General features: G+C 43.1%; 1 protein-coding gene across 2 annotated transcripts in view; it reads left to right on the top strand.

Moving 5' to 3' along the window:
- Positions 1-10,328, top strand: part of LOC112223001 (raftlin) — a 71,694-nt gene extending 61,366 nt beyond the window's left edge. For both annotated transcript variants that reach the window (XM_024385899.2, XM_024385900.2), the window contains exons 8-10: positions 1,799-1,902; positions 5,451-5,526; positions 6,255-10,328. In XM_024385899.2, the coding sequence (XP_024241667.1) occupies positions 1,799-1,902; positions 5,451-5,526; positions 6,255-6,917 (843 nt within the window). In that variant the 3' untranslated portion in view covers positions 6,918-10,328. The remainder of the gene's footprint in view (positions 1-1,798; positions 1,903-5,450; positions 5,527-6,254) is intronic.
- Positions 10,329-22,843: the final 12,515 nt, after the last annotated feature.

The following is a 22,843-nucleotide window of genomic DNA, read 5'->3' on the forward strand; positions in this document are numbered from 1 at the left end:
AGGTGGGGGTTGTACTTACAGCCCAACATCGTGCAGGACGTTTGGCATTTACCAGAAAACACCAAGATTTGCAAATTTGCCACTGGCGCCCTGTGCTCTTCACAGATGAAAGCAGGTTCACATTGAGCACATGTGACAGACGTGACAGAGTCTGGAGACGCCGTGGAGAACGTACTGCTGCCTGCAACATCCTCTAGCATGACCGGTTTGGCGGTGGGTCAGTCATGGTGTGGGGTGGGGTGGCATTTCTTTGGGGGGCCGCACAGCCCTCCATGTGCTCGCCAGAGATGAGATCCTCAGACCCCCAGTCCTTAGACCCCTTGTGAGACCATATGCTGGTGCGGTTGGCCCTGGGTTCCTCCTAATGCAAGACAATGCTAGACCTCATGTGGCTGGAGTGTGTCAGCAGTTCCTGCAAGAGGAAGGCATTGATGCTATGGACTGGCCCGCCCGTTCCCCAGACCTGAATCCAATTGAGCACATCTGGGACATCATGTCTCGCTCCATCCACCAACGTCACGTTGCACCACAGACTGTCCAGGAGTTGGAGGATGCTTTAGTCCAGGTCTGGGAGGAGATCCCTCAGGAGACCATCCGCCACCTCATCAGGAGCAGGCCCAGGCATTGTAGGGAGGTCATACAGGCACGTGGAGGTCACACACACTACTGAGCCTCATTTTGACTTGTTTTAAGGACATTACATCAAAGTTGGATCAGCCTGTAGTGTGGTTTTCCACTTTAATTTTGAGTGTGACTCCAAATCCAGACCTCCATGGGTTGATAAATTTGATTTCCATTGATAATTTTTGTGTGATTTTGTTGTCAGCACATTCAACTATGTAAAGAAAAAAGTATTTAACAAGAATATTTCATTCATTCAGATCTAGGATGTGTTATTTTAGTGTTCCCTTTATTTTTTTGAGCAGTGTATTCCTTTTCATATCTGACATGTGCTGTGGTTTGTCAGTGAGGGCAGATGCAGAGGAGATGGAACACCACAAACACACTTCCTGTGTGAGCAGAGGCGTTAGCGTATGTGTGCGTGCGACGAGCGTGTGTCTTTAACCCAAATCTCATGTGCACTATACTGTCATACCAGCGAACAATCTGACAGAAATGCATGTATTTTCCTATGCATCATACATAGTTCATCATCTGTTGTCAAGAGCTTGGGTAATCGTGGATCTTTTCATGGGGTTTTAATGGTCTATGTGTTTATGCATGCATACATTTATGCGTGTGTGCCTGTCTGCCTGCGTGTGGGTTTTCATACGTTGGAATTTTGGGTAAAGATTACTTGTCATGCAAATGGGCACAGTTATTGTCATAATTATCATTTCTGTTAAAATGTTTTGAGCATCGTAATGCATCTCTGAAAAATAGCTACGACAAACCTAATGAGTACAACCCAGCTTTGGTAACACCCCCGTCTCAAAAACCTCTTGGAACTTTTGGAAATGAAGCTACTCCCAACGGTGCCATTCTGCTCGTAAAATGACTACTAACTTTACCCACTTCACGTAAAAATGAAAAACTGCTATTGAGTCATTTATATCTACTTGAATATGAAGTTGAATCCCCCCTTCTCTTAAAATGAATATGCATTATGACTATTATGATAATTATTTTTGAAGTTCAGAGTTATTGTCTATAATTGTCAGTAATTGTCAGTAATAGGATTAAACGATAATGGTGCCTACTCGTACTTGTGCTTGTGCGTACGTGTATGCATGCGTGTGTATAGTGTTTGTGTATAACTGGAGTATGTAATATTCATGTGTTTGTATTCTCTCTTTAGGGCCTGCAGGTGAAGACAGACTATGTTCCCCTGCTCCAGTCTCTTGCCATGTACGGCTGGAGACTAACGTGTGTGCTTCCTACACCCATCATCAAGACCAACAGGTAACTACTTTCACCTTCCAATACACACTCTCACTAATGTTGAGTTAGGGCCTGAATGACCACCATATCTCCTGGTTACCTAACTCTGGTATCGATTGGTCAACCTGATTAACCCTCTGGAGATTACACTGCCTTCTCTTTGATTTCAAAGAGCACCCATCTCATTTGGACAAAGCAATGGTCAGCCCATATCACTGGTCAATTAACAGCTCAACTTAAATGGATTGTGAAGTCAGTCAGAAGAACTCAACAAGTTGTTCAACGAAAATACTAACTGGCCCCAATTGGCAGGTTCATTCGTAACAGCGTGTGGTGCGAGACAGTTTAAACCCACAAATGTGTGTAACTGGAAAATCCCTTCAGAGAAATGTAACGGTTCTTCTGCTCAGCCTCTGCTGACTCATTCATCTTATATGAGGACTATGCACGCACACATTCGCTAGCAGTCAACAACTCAGTCATCTATCAGCAGCCACAACATGTCTTCCAAGTCTCCCACCTGAAACCCCACTTTACATAGTCACAATCACTCATCATTATGACAAGTCAGAACACATCCAATCCAATATGTACCCATTGCATTGATCCTTGAAGAATATAACTTGTAAATAAATATCATGTGAGCTTAGTTCAACTGTCGTACCACATCAGAACCCAAAATAAAAGCTTGTTTCACTCCAATGTTTGTAAACAAAGTAAAGGCAAACAAACACTGTATAGCCTGAACACATGGTTAAAACTATCATTTTAATATCATGGATGTTCCTTGCATCCATAGAATTTGAGTGGTAACATTTCTCCAACCCCATGCCCCCGTTTTTGACTGAAACTGTGGTGGGGAGAACACTTTGTTATTGTTTCAACTACTGATTGCCGCTAGTAGTCAGAGTTATGTGTTGTGTCACGCTTATGGAGACTCCAAGTATATGCTTAGAGTTCAACACGGTTGCAGTTATATGTTTCCCTTGCGTGACCTTGTCTCTGGGGGTCGTGTTTGTGACCGTTCCGGAGCATAGCTGATTAATTACCGCTCTATATTCCTCCCTTGTTTTTTCATCACTCTTTATTTGTATCTCTCTCTCTCAAATTGCAACAACACAACAGCGCAACATGGCTAATTAATCAGAGAGCCGGCCTAGATACAACACAGCAACGCTCATTTCTCTCCATCTCTGAAACACTCGTCTCTTTGTGCACAGCAACGATAGCTGATGACCCATTTCAGATTAGCTTGTTCATTACACTTGTATTATCTTGACTCTTCCATTTTCACAACTATATTAAAGCTAATGCACATTGGGATACTATCTGAGGATGAGCAAAGTGCACTTCTTCCAATGGGGTCTACATGGACTCTGATCTGCATAGGCCTACGTACACACTAGTTAGCAGCTAAAGTGAACATCCACCGGGACTCAAGGCTTCTTTAATCAACGTAACATGAATGTGAAGGTGCACGTGGTAAGGTGCAGCATATTTCTGCCACATGAAATATGTTACGTTTGGTGTAAATCTGATGTTTGGACATCGTAACTGTTTTAAATAAGTAAGTGCTTCAATATACCGTTATAAATGCTTAACATTACACTACAGAAAACATGAAGAACAAAGCTGAATTGAACAACCACAGGTAACCACTAAACATGATACACCAAGTTCCCCTACCACTGTACCAAAGAAAGTCTCGTTGCTGGTATATGAAGTTTCTGTTCCAGTACTGCAGACACTGACAGCTATGAGAGGACTGTAGCAACAAGACGCTGAGAGCTATGAGAGGACTGTAGCAACAAGACACTGACAGCTATGAGAGGACTGTAGCAACAAGACACTGACAGCTATGAGAGGACTGTAGCAACAAGACACTGACAGCTATGAGAGGACTGTAGCAACAAGACGCTGACAGCTATGAGAGGACTGTAGCAACAGGCTAGCAACACTAGACACTGACAGCTATGAGAGGACTGTAGCAACAAGACACTGACAGCTATGAGAGGACTGTAGCAACAAGACACTGACAGCTATGAGAGGACTGTAGCAACAAGACACTGACAGCTATGAGAGGACTGTAGCAACAAGACACTGACAGCTATGAGAGGACTGTAGCAACAAGACACTGACAGCTATGAGAGGACTGTAGCAACAAGACACTGACAGCTATGAGAGGACTGTAGCAACAAGGGGCCTGTAATTCATCCGCTCCGTTCTACTTTAATGGGCTTGGGCTTTTTCTTAGGTAGGACTCCGGTTGGCTTTTCCGCTTTCATTCAGCAGGAAGCTGTCGGGCAATATGACAGCCTGGAAAATAGGGTAAGGAGGGAGGGATGGGAAATGGGGGTGGTTTAGATAGTAAGCCTCTACAGGAGATCTGGAAGCCCATTTGATGTTGTGGGGAAGATTTTCAGCCAGCGCTATACCGTTGTCACCCTATCATACATTTCCGTTGTTCTTCATATGCCAAGTTAAGGATCCAGCTTAACTCAAAGCTGCTTCTTCCCCATGTGTATAAGAGTACATATATTTTAACGGATGAGGGAGTCCGAGAGAGGAAGTGACAGAGAGAGCGATCTGGAGAGGGAGATCAGGGGAAATACAAAAGAGAGAAGAGAAAAGGGAAAGGACAGAGAAAGTCTACATGAAGCTCACAGAAGAGGAAGAAGCAGAGAAGTAAAGTGAAGGAGACAGATCGTTAGAAACAGCAGGCTAAAGTAAGAAACAGAGTCGATACGTGCATGTCAGATGGAAAGATGAAGGAGAGAAGCAGAGAGAAGGTTATGCGTGTGAGATGGAACGAAGAGAGATGAACAGGAGAGAGAGCAAGCACGAGAGACCGGAAGCCCTCTGATGACAGAATCTCCTCGGTGGATTAGTCTGTCTGTCATCTGTGCTGTATGGATTATCCATAAATGAACACAGAGTGTGACATGTGCATGGACAGGGATTATTTTGGAGAGGTTTATGAGGACAGCCATGTTTTGGGGAAACCAGTAAACATGGTATCTTTCTCTTGGTGTCTGAACTCTCTCCTAAGCATAGAACATATTCACATTTACATACATCATTTCTCCAAATTCCTTTTTGGTTTCTCGGGTTAACAAGAAAGGACAGAAAGGGAAGAAAGCAGAATTATCGAGGTTGACCACTGCCATGTAACTCACATCTGTGGTAGATGTCAGCTATTAATATAGCATCAGCGCTGACCATACTAGTCACACAAACCATTATAAGGTCTACCCTGGAGTGTGGATTCCTCCCCCATGTGGAACTGGAGCATTATAATACAAACTGCATTTTCCATTCCTCTCTTCCTTGCTCTGAAATGACCCCAAGTATTTCTAAAAGAGCTTGTGGCAATCTGATTTGTGTGACATGGATTTCTTTATCGATGGTACAGATGTTGTTCTCTACAAATAAAGTAACAATCAAGAAAATGGCTATGGTTTCCAAAGTTATTTGTATTTCAGTTCTAATTATATTCTCTCTCCCTCCCTCTCTCCAATTTCACCTCTACCTGTTATCTCTCCATCTCCCTATCTCTCCCTCTGCCCTAGTGATGGAAGTTTGGCCACCAAGCAGGTTGTTTTTCTTCAGAGACCTGTCCTTCCCCGCAAGAGGGGGGACTCCAAGGTGTGTGACCTCTCATTGTGACCCCTCCTAGTGTTTGTCTTGGCACATGTGGGTCGACTCGCATCTTGTTCACTAGCCAGAGCAGCGCTCCAAGGCCAACATCACCCCTCACCATACCACACTTCTTTTTGTTTTCACAGAGATAAATATGCACACTGCCGGTCAAATGTGAATGAACCCCTTTCTTCCTGAGATATGAGCCATTCTGTGGTAACCACGGCAATGCATGTTGAGAAAGAACTTTCCATTTGACCCTAGATTGTACTGATATAACCTCTAGATTTGACCTTTGTCCTTTGTGGAATGAATCTGTGTTGATATTGTCTGTGACCTGAATTTAAACTCTGGTCACCATTGGCAACCAAACTGATGGGCAATAAACCTGGCAGAGTGGGGCAGAGAATGATAATGTGAATGTTTGTGTGCAGGAAACGTGCTCAGTTTGCCTCAGTATACTGTATACTGTAAGTCTCAGCTAAAAGAGGGTCAATGGAGGCAATCTCAAAAAATATTACCAGCCATATTTTCTTGTTTGGTCTGTACCCCTGAAGGCACCAATCAATTCCCTTGAAATTACCATTTCATTCCCCACAATGAGAATATTTTTTATTTGTTCTTTCCAAGTTTGCTATTATGTCAATTTCCAACAGTCTGTCTGTCCATCCTTAACATGGCCAATGGAACAGCAGTTTAGAGAAACGTTCTTACACAAACATCCTGTCTTTCAGAAACTGATATTCAAAAGCAAGTCCAACAAGAACTCTGTTAAAGACACATCAAAAAACAAGAAGAAGAAGAAAAACAAGCAATCGGCAGCAGAGAAAGATCTGGAAGATTCCAAGATTCTTGACGATGGGGAAAAGGTGCTCAAAGAGGAGAGGAACATGAAGGGAAACAGGGGGGGAAAAAAGGAGAAAGTGAAAGAGGTGGAGGTAGAGACTGTGTGTAAAGAGGGTGAGGCTCCCTGTGAGGTGGAGGAAGAGAAAAAAGTTGAGGCAGAAACTGTGGAAGGGGTAGAAAGCGGGGTAGAAACTGGGGAGGAGAGAGTTGGAGCTGCAGGAACAGATGACAATAGCGACAAAGAAGGGAGAGTGCAGGAGGGAGAAGAAGCAGGGGCAGAGACTGAGGAGGAAAGAGATGGAGAGAGGGAGATCGTGGAAGAGAAAGAAAATGGGATGGCAGTTGATGATGAAACCGAAACTACCAAGGGTTCAGAGGTGGAGGTGGAGACCAAAGAGCAAGGGCAGAAAGAGGAGAAAGGGGGAGGAGCTGAAATGGAAGTGAAGCTAAATGGGGTTGAGACTAAGGAAGAGACAAATGGAGGGGAAGAGAATGGAGAAACTGAGAATGTTGACTTGCAACAAGACCCAGCTGACCAGGATGAACATTGAGTGCAGGAGGTGCAAAAGGCAGTAAAGGATGATGGACAGATCAAATTGACCAATCAATGCCCCGAAGAAAGTCAAAGGTCGGATGTGTAAACCTCTTCAGACCACAGCAGACATCACACCTAAGGGTTTTCCTACCCATCAATCATTTACCTACAAAACATCATAACCTGAGATAGGGGCTCCACAAAGTCACCATTACCCCCTGGAACAGCCTAAATTGCTGCAACATCCTCCTACCATGTAATCACTCTATCCTCTGCAGCATCTCTCCACAACGAACACATCTCTACCACAGATGGACACACACCAGTCTCTCTCACAGCCTCAGACTGATCCTATGCCTACACATAGTGAACGTACATAACTGAGAATGATGCGCAGGATACTAATGTACGAGAGTCACTGGATATAATGGACAAATTGATGGAACCAGTGGGGCTTGGGTCTGAAGAAACACAGACTTTAACCAGGCAAACTCGCTTGTCCTTATTTGTACAGTACCATAGTGGTACAGTTACTGTATGTCACATGGGTTTAGATGAGGAGCACTGTGGGAAATGTAGTGGCTGTTGTTGCGACAGGCAATCCAATGCAAGGTGAATGGAACTTGATTTACTTTTAGCACATAATGTAAAGTACTACAGATGATGCTGATAATCGCTTTGATTCTTATAGTAGGTATGATGCATTCGCCTTGCATTCCGAATGTGTCAATATCCAAGCCAAGTCAAGGGTTTGATAATGGAGTAAATCTCCATTGAATGTGTGTGGGTGAGTGGAAGTGAAGTGTGATGAGAACCAAACATGGAAATGTTGAGTCAACTTTGAGAGTTTACACACGTTTGATTTTAATAGCTTTTCCAATCAATGGTCATTAAAAAGTACTTGGCAAGTATGAGGGCAAGGTTATGGGCTGTGCCACGACTGGGTGTTCAAGATAGAAACGGAGCGCAGAAGTAAAGAAAAAAAAAATGATTGAGCAATTTGGAATAGCTGTGTTTGAATTGCCATTTTCCATTGACTTTGCTTTAGTATTTCACCTCAAGCTTTTAAAAGCCCCTCTTGACGGTGTCATTTCTGACCATACCAAAATCATAATGTAGTCTTTCAAGGTATCATGTTGCTTTTCATTTTAAAGTGGTGCTGCATCGATGCTGTGTGGAGAAATCATTAACCGGCTAATGGACGTTGTCAGTGGGGTGTCAGTCAAGTCATACATTTATAATGGGGGTCACTTATGTGGCTATTGACAGTGGAAAACCTCACCTCGAAAAATAACAAATAGCACTTCATTTGGATTGTGATTTTCATAGGGATTGATTTTTCTTGTGCTGCAGTTGCTAAGCAAAGTCTGTAGAAACCTGTATGTTTACAGATGAATATAGGCTTGTCGTCGTTTTGTAGATGTGGTATTTTTCTGAATAACCGACTGTTCTGAAATGTTCATCTCAATGGCAGATGTATTGTATAGAATAGAATTCCAAACTGTGACCAGGATAGCCTTATTGTGATACTGGGCCTAAATCGTGAAGTACAAATGTCAGAAGTTTAAAGGTGGTTTCAGTGTTATAGCCTGAGAGGGTTGCTACAATCAGTGTTTGAAGGTAATATGAGGGTAAGTTCAGTGTTCTCTGTTTTGGATTTGAACGGGAGGTAAGGAATTTGGCTTTAACAGGTGTTGTTGATTTAAAGGGTAAGTTTCTGTTTTTGATTTGAAGTTAGGCTCGGTGTATTCTGTCGTGCTAACGCTAGCTGAAGTGTGCTTTCTAACGCTCATACTGGAGCTAGCTACCTCCTTAGGCATATTGGGGATTTGTAGCTATGGAGTTGTCATTGGCAACTTTTCCCACCATATGGTCCATGCTGTAGGCGTGAGGTCATTACTAATGGCCAAGTGGTCAGAGGTCATGTTTGAACCATATTTGATGGATTTTCCACAGCTGCTACTTGTTCAAGTAGAAAGGAGTTTGCCCACATGTCAAATAGCAGATTTGATATGAAGTCAGTATCTTTTATTTTTATTTTGTGATATTATCTGTGGTATTGTTTTTCTCCAGCGACACTTTGCTTTAGGCGATTGCGAGCTTTAATAAGCACTTGTTGTATTCAACATATTTTATTTAGCTTTGTGGGTCACAGCTAGAGAGAGAATATAAATGACTTGTCAGTTTTAATATTTGTGTGGCTAGGATGAATATGAGTAAGAAATGTAAATCTAAAACACCCCTCTGTGATAACAGTAGAGATTATCTGGACCTGAGACAGATTTCCCCATTGGCTTCTTATCAAGTCACTTTTTCTCTTTAGATTTAAACAAATCGCTGTTTGCCCAGATATAAGATCACGTAGGACTGTCATATTTGCTTATTCATACATTGTTTATTATGTGTTCATCAGTTCTGTTGTTCATACCAATTTGAGTCTCTTTTTTTATATCTGTGATCCTTGTTCCTTTGTATATTATTTTACAAGAAGACAATACTGCCTGTTCAAGTACAATGTACATCAAGTTATGGTAGGAAAGTATGGAAAAATACAGCCAGGAACTATCAGGTGATCTCATCCTTTACATCATTGTATTTTAACACCTACAGCATTCCGGTAGGACACCGTTAACATGGACAACTGTAACCTCCACAGAGTTGGGTCAAATGACACCAGGTCCTGTATCCGTTTGTATTACCTGGGGGGTCGTGAACTCCATGCCCTCATCTCTCGTGATAAGAGATGATTTGTGATTGTACATTTGCTCAGCTTTGACATAAGTAGACTCTGGGGAGAGTGGGTAGGCTACATTTTTCCTGATACTGAAAAACAAGGATATGGAGAGAAGGTGAAGCAGGATCTGGCACTTCATCAGTTAAATGATGCTGAATGTTGTTTACTTACTCTTCCTTGACGATCCCTCATCCTGTGACTAACTAACCTCAGCCTTGTCTAGAACAAGCGCCTCCAACCCACTCATGGAAAAAAGGTAATCTACTATTTCCTGTCTTTATGTAACCATAATTGTCTAAAGCTCAGCAGTCAGTGGCAGTGCAATTGTTCTTGATAATGCTGTGCAAAATGTGTGTTCCAGGGTTCATTTCCTATGTGTTATGATGTGAAATGGACAGATTAGAAATGACAGAAACATGATACAGTAGGAGGGCAATCTCTTTATGTTGTCACTTTAGCTTGCTCGTGGCCTCTGGAATTGTATTGTTAGGTTTCATCTCCGATGTTACTGTTTTCATCACCTGCGCTGCAATTTTGAATGTTGAGTGTCTTTGGTCATCGGCTACCGTCATGCACTGCAGTCTTTGTAAAAACGAAGGTATTCTTTGTATTCGCTTTTCATGGAAATGTCCACATCCCTACTGTTCATGACTGTACAATTTGTATATTATAAAATTATTTATATTTAATGTGCACCTGTGGTGTTTTATATTCCTAGGGGAATTCTGAAAATCAATGCATTTTGCCATGTTTGGGGTCATTCCTAAACTCAAATCATTACCCAGCACTACACATTTCGCTCATCAGTGGTCTTTCGAATTTCAAGTCTCTTGTAAAGCTTTATATGCAACCTTTAATGTCTTAGATTCCGTAAACACTAAAATGCACCATTAGACATTAGAATCACACGGGTGGTTAAACATGACATTGGCGAGTGAGAAAAACAAGCTGAGACATGTTTTGTTCAGGTTCAGCTCTAAGGGCCCGATTCACTCTCAGAAATTCTATTCTTTTTTTGATTTATTAAGCACTTCTCGGTAGTTGGTATCCATACTTACCGTATGCAGGTGTGTTACAAGCTTTGCAGGTGTGTAACAAGCTTTTCAGGTGTGTAACAAGCTTTTCAGGTGTGGCTACCTTGCACGTACTGAATAAATATAATTCAACTGCTGAAAACACTCCCACTTGCTGGCCAACAAATGTTCTCGTGGAGTTTTCATTCGGAAGGGTTTTCAGTACATATTTCTAAAGCCATCCCATTAAATATGGTGTACCTTTAATAAAAAAATTCTCGACAGACAGTGAGTGTACAAAAAAATTGGGAACACCTTCCTAATATGGAGTTGCACCTCCTTTTATTCTCAGAACAGCTTCAATTCATCAGGGCATGGACTCTACAAGGTGTCAAATGTTCCACAGGGATGCTGGCCCATATTGATTCCAATGCTTCCCACAGTTGTGTCAAGTTAGCTGGATGGCCTTTAGGTGGTGGACCATTCTTGATACACACGAGAAACATTTGAGCGTGAAAACCCCAGCAGCGTTGCAGTTCTTGTCACACTCAAACCGGTGCGCCTGGCACCTACTACCATATCACATTGAGGCACTTAAATATATTGGTCTTGCCCATTCACCCTCTACATGGCACACATACACAATCCATGTCTCGATTGTCTAAAGGCTTAGAAATACTTATTTAACCTGTCTCCTCCCCTTCATCTACACTGATTTTAGTGGATTTAACAAATTTCCCCAATAAAAGATCATAGCTTTCACCTGGAATCACCTGGTCAGTCTGTCATGGAAAAAGAAGGTGTTCCTAATGTTTTGTGCACTCAGTGTAATTGAGAGAATTGGTTCAGAATGGGGATTAATGAAAGAGCCATCTTAATACACATATTTATCTCCTTTCCACCACCAGTTAGTAGATTTTAAAATACTCTGATCTTGTGTATTATTTAGGGTTAGGAAACGATTGTCATTTATATTTACAATCGCCTTATCCAAACGTCTTACTCATTTACCTAGCTCTTATCAATTTGTAAATTACAGTGCATGGAGAATGGTGTTATTTCTATCAGGGGAAAAAAATAAAGTAGATGTTGACCTTATTCATTGTTTCATCATGTGTAAAGATGGCGTAATTATGAGGGAATTAAGTCGAGGTTAGAATACGGCATATCTGTAGACACACCTCCACCACACCTTCATTTATTTGATCCCCACCCAAAACGAATAGCGGTTGAATAGCATGCTATTCTCAAGTTCAAGGTCAGAATACCCGTTGAGAGAAAGGTGCATAAAAAGGGAATTACATTCCATTTACACACGCTTAACTCGGGTTGGAATCGGCCCCCGAATGAAGGGCTCTTGTAGGTTGGCCTTGGAGTGCTGAAAGAATGTAAAGAGGTAAATGCAGAAAACTTCAGTCCCTCACAGTCTACAGTACAAGGACTCTCCATTGTTGGATCAGGCTGGACCTGAGTGCTGTGTAGCTATGCGCTTACAGACAATGTCATTTTCTTAGGGGGCACAAGGGGGTAAAAAAAACGAACATAACTATTGTTTAAAATCTGTCGTATCTACTTATTACATTTTCAGTACCATGAAGGGGTCACAGTTGATCAGATGTATAGGCATTATGCTGCTGTATTAAAATACATTACGTGGGCCCCATGTGTTCATAACTCATGGTAATGGTGCTTGTGAAAACAAGCCTATTTACGTAGAGTTTCGCGGTCAGGGGTGATCTATACATCATGAGAGCTAGGAGCCCTGGGGAGGACAGGGTCATTATAACAAGGGCTATGAAACCACAACCACATCATATCCATGTTGTCCACTACAGGAAGCATTATTAGATCTTAAATGACCAAGGGGACGAGGTGGACCACTAGAGTGTGTCAAAAAATCCTCATTTCCACCCTGCAGTTGTAGTATTGAACAACTGTACTTATGGCCTAAAGCGCTGTGGCCCATGGGGTTTACCACTAAGACCTGAACTGATGTTTGGTTTGGGATAAAACTGCTGAATGTGGCATACTGAATGTCTGGAGAATTTTGGTAATCTTGTTTTAAGATCTGATTTTATCAGACTAAATATTTATATTTGTATAATGATACGCCAAGGTTAATTCAAGGAATACCACTCTGTGCCCAGAGGGCCATAAAGGTTAATTGATTTACTGCAAACTGTAAGAGGACATTCAAACGGATCACTTAATCATTTCTATTCATCTACATTGTGTATACTGTTATTTTTACTGGTTTTCATCTAGTTGGTTCTGTCATACCCCTTAAACTGAACTCTGGACCTCGAGGCCAGCCCCATTGCTTTTCCCCCCATTGTTCCCCTCTTACCAGGAACTGATTTATACCTGGGACACCAGGTGGATGCAATTAATTATCCTGCAGAACAGAAAGCCAGCAGTCATACCATCCATCCACTGAACCATGTCAATTCACCTCTAAGATAACACTGCCATCTAGTGGTCATGCCAGTCACCTGCTCATCTGGTTGGATGTACCTACCTCTGATGCTCCTTATGACTCAGCAAACAAATGCGTATTTTGTCTGCATTTAAACACTTCATGGTCTTATAAGGTTCCTTTCAAAGTATCAACATACATATACAGATGACCTATGTCATCACTCTTTACCATCACTCCAATCTAACCCACACTAAATTAAAGTATTGTGTACCAAGAGGCAAATAAGTTTGAACTTAATTTGGAGTTCACCAGAAGTTCACTCATTAGCATGAAAGAGAAACTCCAGAGCAGTGAATTATGGGTCATTATAAGTATGCCTCCATTGCCTCATGTTTGATTATCTGGTGAAAACCATTGCCGGTCCTTCACTGCCGTTTGCAGATTACACATTAACACAATTACCTCTGTGTATGCCAATCACCGCCTTATCGAACCCCGTCAGGCCTTTAAACTGTAAATTAAATAATAACCCTCGTCATTTCTTAATTAGCTCCCTTTCTAGGAGGAGAAATGCATGTGTCAGCACCTCCATTTTGTGCACACTTGTTATGACTTTGCTTTTGAGTTTATTGGTTCATTAGAGACGCTCTATGAAAACATGCTGTTCTCATGCTGATGAGGATTTCAGTGTGTATTGTAGAGTGATCTAGGGGGTGGGGGGTCTTCAGCTGAGATGAGTGGGTTATATTCAGTAGGAGCTAATGTAATTTGTTTCAGCCTCACTGAACGAAGGAGCCATAAAGACACAGTTGAATGATTTATTAGGTTTGAACCAGTGGTAGATTCAGATATTGAGTGTAGATTGGCTTGAATGGACCATGGGTCAGAGCCTGTGTGTTGACAAGTCTGGGCTGTTTGGTCCAGAAGAGGTATCTCCCTCAGATTATTACAGTGAAGATAAGACAAAAGAATACCAGAGGGTTAGAAAATGAGTGATATACCTTGTTCCAGAGCTGCCATGATATCAATATCATACACAAGACCCTCTATGATAAATGATCCGGTATCACAACCATCTTATCTCACCTGCTGGAGTTTGGCGCAACAGTCGGAGCGCACGTCATTGAGAGATGAGTCATCCAGACCATACTGGTATTCGTCCATCTTGGTCTCGATGCCACAGATTCCGCCATCGCCACAATCCTGGGCTCCAGAGGCTGTACTCGCTGTAGTCCAGGCCCGGCGCCTGTGAGGGTGGGGTTGCTGCTGCAGCGGAACCTGATGTTGTTGGCGGCTGTGTCGTCACTGAATATACCCTGGTGAGGCTCCACACGCAGCTGGAATCAAATCAAATTAATTTATATAGCCCTTCGTACATCAGCTGATATCTCAAAGTGCTGTACAGAAACCCAGCCTAAAACCCTAAACAGCAAGCAATGCAGGTGTTGAAGCACGTTGGCTAGGAAAAACTCCCTAGAAAGGCCCAAAACCTAGGAAGAAACCTAGAGAGGAACCAGGTTAGGGGTGGCCAGTCCTCTTCTGGCTGTGCCGGGTGGAGATTATAACAGAACATGGCCAAGATGTTAAAATGTTCATAAATGACCTGCATGGTCAAATAATAGGTCTGGGACAGGTAGCACGTCCGGTGAACAGGTTAGGATTCCATAGCCGCAGGCAGAACAGTTGAAACTGGAGCAGCAGCACGGCCAGGTGGACTGGGGACAGCAAGGAGTCATCATGCCAGGTAGTCCTGAGGCATGATCCTAGGTCTCAGGTCCTCAGAGAGAGAGAAAGGAGGACACACAGGACACCGGATAAGACAGGAGAAGTACTCCAGATATAACAAACTGACCCTAGAACCCCCGACACATAAAATAGTGCAGCATAAATACTAGAGGCTGAGACAGGAGGGGTCAGAATACACTGTGGCCCCATCCGATGATATCCCCGGACAGGGCCAAACAGGAAGGATATAGCCCCACCCACTTTGCCAAAGCACAGCCCCCACGCCACTAAAGGGATATCTTCAACCACCAACTTACCATCCTGAGACAAGGCCGAGTATAGCCCACAAAGATCTCCGCCACTGCAAAACCCAAGGGGGGACGCCAACCCAGACAGGAGGGTCACATCAGTGACTCAACCCACTCAAGTGACGCACCCCTCCTAGGGACGGCATGAAAGAGCACCAGTAAGCCAGTGACTCAGCCCCTGTAATAGGGTTAGAGGCAGAGAATCCCAGTGGAGAGAGGGGAACTGGCCAGGCAGAGACAGCAAGGGCAAGTAGCTCCAGAGCCTTTCTGTTCACCTTCACACTCCTGGACGAGGCTACACTAAATCATAGGACCTACTGAAGAGATGAGTCTTCAGTAAAGACTTAAAGGTTGAGACCGAGTTTGCGTCTCTCACATGGGTAGGCAGACCATTCCATAAAAATGGAACTCTATAGGAGAAAGCCCTGACTCCAGCTGTTTGCTTAGAAATTATAGGGACAATTAGGAGGCCTGGGTCTTGTGTACGTGTAGGTATGTACGGCAGGACCAAATCAGAGAGATAGGTAGGAGCGACTATTTATCAAAATAGATCAGTTAATTTACATTGACTTCAAAATGTTCATTTTCTTACCTCACATAAAGAGCCTTTCTGTTATCGCTGTGTATGTGCAGTCCCAAGGCAACTGAAGTAATCATTTTCATTCAACAGGACTTGCATAATGAGTAGCTTTTTCCTCACATTTGGTATAACAGAGCTGTGATATTCTATGATATTTTTTGCTATAATCGACATTCAAACAATTCTATGGATGTTAATGAGTCAACATTACCAATTAAATAAAGACAGAAAAATGACCTTGTTGTATAACCTCTTGTATCCCCTGTATCTAGCTAGCATTATTGTCTGAAATGCACATCAATTACAGTACCTGCACACATGTTAACATTACATACAGCCAGGTCCATAATTACCAGCACCCTTGATAAAGAGGAGCAAAAAAAAAAAAAATATATATATATATATATATATATATATATATACACACACATACATACATACACACACACACACACACACATACATACACATACACATACATACACACACACACACAAAACCTATTAAAAAAACTCATTATACTAACACAATAGCATAAAGAAATAGATTTTGTTCAACAAGTAATACAAATCTAAAAAAGATAGCGCCAAAAAACTTTTTGGGTACTTTTTGTACTCCTGGTTTCAGTACTCCAAGCACCCTGTCCTTGCAAGGACAACACAGTATTTTTCTAAAATATTCTATGAGATTGGAGAACACATTGGGAGGGACCTTTTTTTATAGGTAGGCCAGTTGAGAACAAGTTCTCATTTACAACTGCGACCTGGCCAAGATAAAGCAAAGCAGTGTGACAAAAAACAGTTAAACATGGGATAAACAAACGTGCAGTCAATAACACAATAGAAAATCTGTATAAAGTGTGAGCAAAGTGAGGTAAGGCAATGAATATGCCAATAGTGGCAAAGTAATAACAATGTAGCTGGAGTGATAGATTTGCAAGTAGAAATTCTGGTGTGCAAAAGAGCAGGAAAAACTCAAAACATATGGGGATGATGTATGTAGTTGGTTGGATGGGCTATTTACAGATGGGCTTTGTACAGCTGCAGCGATCGGTAAGATGCTCTGACAGCCGATGCTTGAAGTTAGTGAGGGAGATAAGTCTCCAACTTCAATGATTTTTGCTATTCGTTCCAGTCATTGGCAGCAGAGAACTGGAATGAAAGGCAGCCAAAAGAGGTGTTGGCTTTGGGGATAACCAGTGAAATATACCTGCTGGAGCGTGTGCTACTGGTGGGTGTTGCTATGGTGACCAGTGAGCAGAGATAAGGCAGAGCATTACCTAGCAAAGACTTAGATTGGCAATGAATATGTAGTGAGGGCCAGCCAACGAGAACATACAGGTCGCAGTGGTGGGTAGTATATGGGGCTTTGGTGACAAAACAGATGGCACTGTGATAGACTGCATCCAATTTGCTGAGTAGAGTGTTGGAGGCTACTGTGTAAATGAGGTCGCCAAAGTCAAGGGTCGGCAGGATAGTCAGTTTTACAAGGGTATGTTTGGCAGCATGAGTGAAGGAGGCTTTGTTGCGAAATAGGAAGATTAAATTCTAGATTTAATATTGAATTGGAGATGCTTAATATGAGTCTGGAAGGAGAGTATATACAGTCTAGCCAGACACCTAGGTATTTATAGTTGTCCACATATTCTAAGTCAGAACTGTTCAGAGTAGTGATGCTAGGCGGGCAGGATGCATTTTGTTTTACTAGCGTTTAAGAGCAGTTGGAGGCCACAGAATGAGAGTTGTATGGCATTGAAGCTTGTCTGGAGGGTTGTTAACACAGTGCCCAAAGAAGGGCCAGAAGTATACAGAATGGTGTTGTCTGCGTAGAGGTGGATCAGAGACTCACCAGCAGCAAGAGCGACATCATTGATGTATACAGAGAAGAGAGTCGGTCCAAGAATTGAACCTTGTGCCACCAACAGGCCCTCCGGATTTGACAGACTGAGCTCTATCAGAGAAGTAGTTGGTGAACCAGGCGAGGCAATCATTTGAGAAACCAAGGCTATCGAGTCTGCCGATGAGGATGTGGTGATTGACAGAGTCAAAAGCCTTGGCCAGGTCAATGAATAGGGCTGCACAGTATTGTTTCTTATCGACGGCAGTTAAGATATCGTTTAGAACCTTGAGCGTGGCTGAGGTGCACCCATGACCAGCTCTGAAACCAGATTGCATAGCGGAGAAGGTATGGTGGGATTCGAAATGGTCGGTAATCTGTTTGTTGACTTGGCTTTCAAAGACCTTAGAAAGGCAGGGTAGGATAGATATAGGTCTGTAGCAGTTTGGGTCAAGAGTGTCCCCCCCTTTGAAGAGGGGGATGACCGCAGCTGCTTTCCAATCTTTGGGAATCTCAGATGACACGAAAGAGAGGTTGAACAGGCTAGTAATAGGGGTTGCAACAATTTCGGCAGATCATTTTAGAAAGAAAGGGTCCATATTGTCTAGCCTGGCTGATTTGTGGGGGTCCAGATTTTGCAGTTCTTTCAGAACATCAGCTGACTGGATTTGGGAGAAGGAGAAATGGGGGAAGACTTGGGCGAGTTGCTGTGGGGGGTGCAGTGCGGTTGACCAGGGTTGGGGTAGCCATGTGGAAAGCATGGCCAGCCGTAGAAAAATGCTTATTGAAATTCTCAATTATATTGGATTTATCGGTGGTGACAGTGTTTCCTGTCCTCAGTGCAGTGGGCAGCTGGGAGGAGGTGTTCATATTCTCCATGGACTTTACAGTGTCCCAGAACTTTGAGTTTGTGTTGCGGGAAGCACATTTCTGCTTGAAAAAGCTAGCCTTGGCTTTTCTAATTGCCTGTGTATATTGGTTTCTAGCTTCCCTGAAAAGTTGCATATCACGGGGGCTGTTCGATGCTAATGCAGAACGCCATAGGATGTTTTTGTGTTGGTTAAGGGCAGTCAGGTCTGGAGAGAACCAAGGGCTATATCTGTTCCTGGTTCTAAATTTCTTGAATGGGGCATGCTTATTTAAGATGGTGAGGAAGGCATTTAAAAAAAATAACCAGGCATCCTCTACTGATGGGATGAGATCAATATCCTTCCAGGATACCCCGGCCAGGTCGATTAGAAAGGCCTGCTCGCTGAAGTGTTTCAGGGAGCGTTTGACAGTGATGAGGGGAGGTCGTTTGACCGCTGACCCATTACGGATGCAGGCAATCAGGCAGTGATCGCTGATATCTTGGTTGAAAACAGCAGAGGTGTATTTAGAGGGCACGTTGGTTAGGATGATATCTTTGAGGGTGCCCGTGTTTACGGCTTTGGGGTGATACCTTGTAGGTTCATTGATAATTTGTGTGAGATTGAGGGCATCAAGTTTAGATTGTAGGATGGCTGGGGTGTTAAGCATGTTCCAGTTTAGGTCGCCTAGCAGCACGAGCTCTGAAGATAGATGGGGGGCAATCAGTTCACATATGGTGTCCAGAGCACAGCTGGGGGCAGAGGGTGGTATATAGCAGGTGGCAACGGTGAGAGACTTGTTTTTAGAGAGGTGTTTCGAAGTAGAAGTTCAAATTGACCTGGATAGTAGGACAGAACTCTGCAGGCTATCTTTGCAGTAGATTGCAACACCGCCCCTTTGGCCATTCTATCTTGTCTGAAAATATTGTAGTTAGGGATGAAGATTTCAGAGTTTTTGGTGGTCTTCCTAAGCCAGGATTCAGACACGGCTAGAACATCCGGGTTGGCAGAGTGTGCTAAAGCAGTGAATAAACAAACTTAGGGAGGAGGCTTCTAATGTTAACATGCATGAAACCAAGGCTATTACGTTTACAGAAGTCATCAAAAGAGAGCGCCTGGGGAATAGGAGTGGAGCTAGGCACTGCAGGGCCTGGATTCACCTCTACATCACCAGAGGAACAGAGGAAGAGTAGGATAAGGGTACGGCTAAAAGCTATGAGAATTGGTCGTCTAGAATGTCCGGAACAGAGAGTAAAAGGAGGTTTCTGGGGGCGATAAAATAGCTTCAAGGTATAATGTACAGACAAAGGTATGGTAGGATGTGAATACAGTGGAGGTAAACCTAGGTATTGAGTGATGAGAGAGATCTTGTCTCTAGAAACATCATTGAAACCAGGTGATGTCATCGCATGTGTGGGTGGTCGAACTGAAAGGCTGGATAAGGTATAATGAGCAGGGCTAGAGGCTCTACAGTGAAATAAGCTAATAAACACTAACCAGAACAGCAATGGACAAGGCATATTGACATTAAGGAGAGGCAATTTTAGTCGAGTGATCATAAGGGTCCAGTGAGTAGTGAGGTTGGTTGGGGTCACGGCGATTCAGACAGCTATCCGGGCCATCGGTAGCAAGCTAGCATAGGATGGAGGTCTGTTTTTAGCCACCTGCGTTTCCGTCGGTAGATTAGTAGGGTTCCGTGTGGTAGAGGGGATCAATCCAATTGTCAAAATAGATATAGATATAGTGACCCAAGAAAAATTGTCCAATAGACCTATTCAGATTGCAGCCGATAAGACAGCTAACGATTAGCGGGCCGCAGATGGGCGTTCAGGTAACGTCGTGACGGAGGGGCCAGTTGGATAACTCCCTCGGGCAGATAATGTCAGTAGTCCAGTCGTGAAGGCCCGGTGGGGCTCCGCATCGGCAGTAAAACGGGTCCGGATAGGTGATTGTAGCCCAGGAGTGGCTGATGGTACTCTTCAGCTGGCTAGCTCCGGAATAATTTATGTTTGCTCCGGGGATCGACGTAAGCCAATAGTCACACGGATAGCAGCTAGCTAGCTGTGAGATCCAGGTGTAAATGTCCAGAGCTTGCAGTTGAAATCCGGGGATATGGAGAGAAAATAGGTCCGGTATGTTCTGGTCTGAGTCGCGTTGTACAAAACTGGCGATAGCTTTTCGAGCTAAAGGATAGCTGATGACCACAAACCGTGTTTAGCTGAATACTAACATTAGCCAGTAAACCGGCTAGCTTCTGACTAGCTTCTGGCTATCTACCTTTGATGATCTTCATCAGAATGCACTCCCAGGAATCCCAGTTCCACAATAAATGTTTGATTTGTTCGATAAAGTTCATCATTTATGTCCAAATACCTTCTTTTGTTAGGGCGTTTGGTAAACAAATTCAAACGCGCGTTCAGGTCCGACCGAACGTCGGACGAAAAGTTCAAAAAGTTATATTACAGGTCGTAGAAACCATTGTCTGTAGAAAAGCAATGGAACGAGTGCTAACTCTCTCGTGACCGCGCGCCACTAGCCTGTGGCACTCTGCCAGGCACCTGGCTCAATCCCCTCATTCTCTCCCCCTTCAAAGTAGAAGCCTGAAACAAACTTCTAAGGACTGTTCACATCTAGTGGAAGCCTTAGGAAGTGCAATATGACCCCATTTACACTGAATATTGAAATGGCAAAGAGTTGAAAAACTACAAACCTCAGATTTCCCACTGTCTGGTTGGATTTTTCTCAGGTTTTCACCTGCCATATGAGTACTGTTATACTCACAGACATCATTCAAAAAGTTTTAGAAACTTCAGAGTGTTTTCCATTCAATACTACTAATAATATGCATATATAAGCATCTGGGACAGAGTAGCAGGCAGTTTACTCTGGGCACCTTAATCATCCAAGCTACTCAATACTGCCCCCTGTCACCAAGAAGTTAAAGACATATTTTAGTACAACAGCATTAGTAAGGTTTAACAGAAATTTCCCTCACAATAGTGAACTGCATCATAGTCACCAGCGTAGTTGTAGGTTGCTGAATATGATAATTGCACTTGGTATTGTTACATGGAGCCCTTGCTGTATTGCTGATAGTTTCCTATGTTCTTAAGGCCCAACCAGACCTCTTGGCTTTTTTGATAAACCAGACTCCTGTCGCTACTCCCACCACTCCTAGAGTCACACTTCCAACACACACTGCTGTCTCTACAGTCTGGTGGGCCGTGTGCACTTCAACCTCTGTGGACACATATAGTGAAGAAACAACTGATGTATTAGTGTCCCTAATACAGTATCAACAACCTCCCACCTTTCTCTGTGTCATACCCTACAGTATAAAGGTCACACCAGCAGTGACTCACCCCAGTTCCTGGTGAACGGTTCCTGCAGGCTGATGTGACCCACACTACAGGAGTAGATGTCCCCCTCCTGAGGTGTGATGCTCAGATAGGAGAAGATCCTGAAGCTGAAGTCTTCATTGGAGTAGTACTGGGTCTGACTGATGGTCCTCTCTCCCACCGGTTGCTCGTTAATGGTCCAAGTCACATCCACGGGTGTTGAGTGGAAATTAATGACCTGGCAGATGAGTGTGTTGGGGACTCACAGTTCCACCTTTCTCTGGGACTATATGTGGGAGGCTCTGTTGTTCACTCCCGAGTGAGGATAGTGTTCACACCAGTCCAAACAACCTGAACTAAGCGGCTAAATGCACCAGAGTTTGTAAAAAATAAAAAATAAACGCACCAAACAGAGTGTTTTATTGATACTGAGAACAGAATGTATATGTTTTTAAATAACATTATTAGAACGCTACAAACATTTTCCTGTGTTTTTTTTTATGGAACATTTTTTTAACATTCTCTGAACAATTTGAGAACATGACTTTAAGTAGAACCATGAGGAAATGTTATGCTGAAGTACTGAAATTCACACAGAAGAATGTTGTTTCTTAACCTTCTCTGAACTATTTGAGAACATTCCCAATATCAAACCACTTCGTCAAGTACCTTAAATGTGCTGAGAATGTTCCAAAGCCAAGTTGTGGTAAGGTTATATAACCATAGGAAACCACACTCTCACCAAGCTCTAAAAAACATACAATGATGTGCTAGCTGGGGTGCGACTTTACAGAAACAGCACTCACCTATTGCCTCCTGCGGGCTCTTAAAAAAATACAATAATAATAATATTTAACCTTTTTTTAACTAGGCAAGTCAGTTAAGAACAAATTCTTATTTACAATGACGGCCTAGATGATGGATTAAGTGCCTTGTTCAGGGGCAGAACAACCGATTCATACCTTATCAGCTCGGGGATTTGATCTTGCAACCTTTCGGTTACCGGCCCAATGCCCTAACCACTAGGCTACCTGCCGCCCCAAATTTTCTCCCACAATGCCACAATGCAGTGGGGGATATTGTACTGGCAGGTTCTGAGGGACACGTACACTTAGTGAGGCAGTCCTGGGTCAGGGGTCCA

This window comes from Oncorhynchus tshawytscha, linkage group LG23 (genome assembly GCF_018296145.1).
Source record: "Oncorhynchus tshawytscha isolate Ot180627B linkage group LG23, Otsh_v2.0, whole genome shotgun sequence".
NCBI lineage: Eukaryota > Metazoa > Chordata > Actinopteri > Salmoniformes > Salmonidae > Oncorhynchus > Oncorhynchus tshawytscha.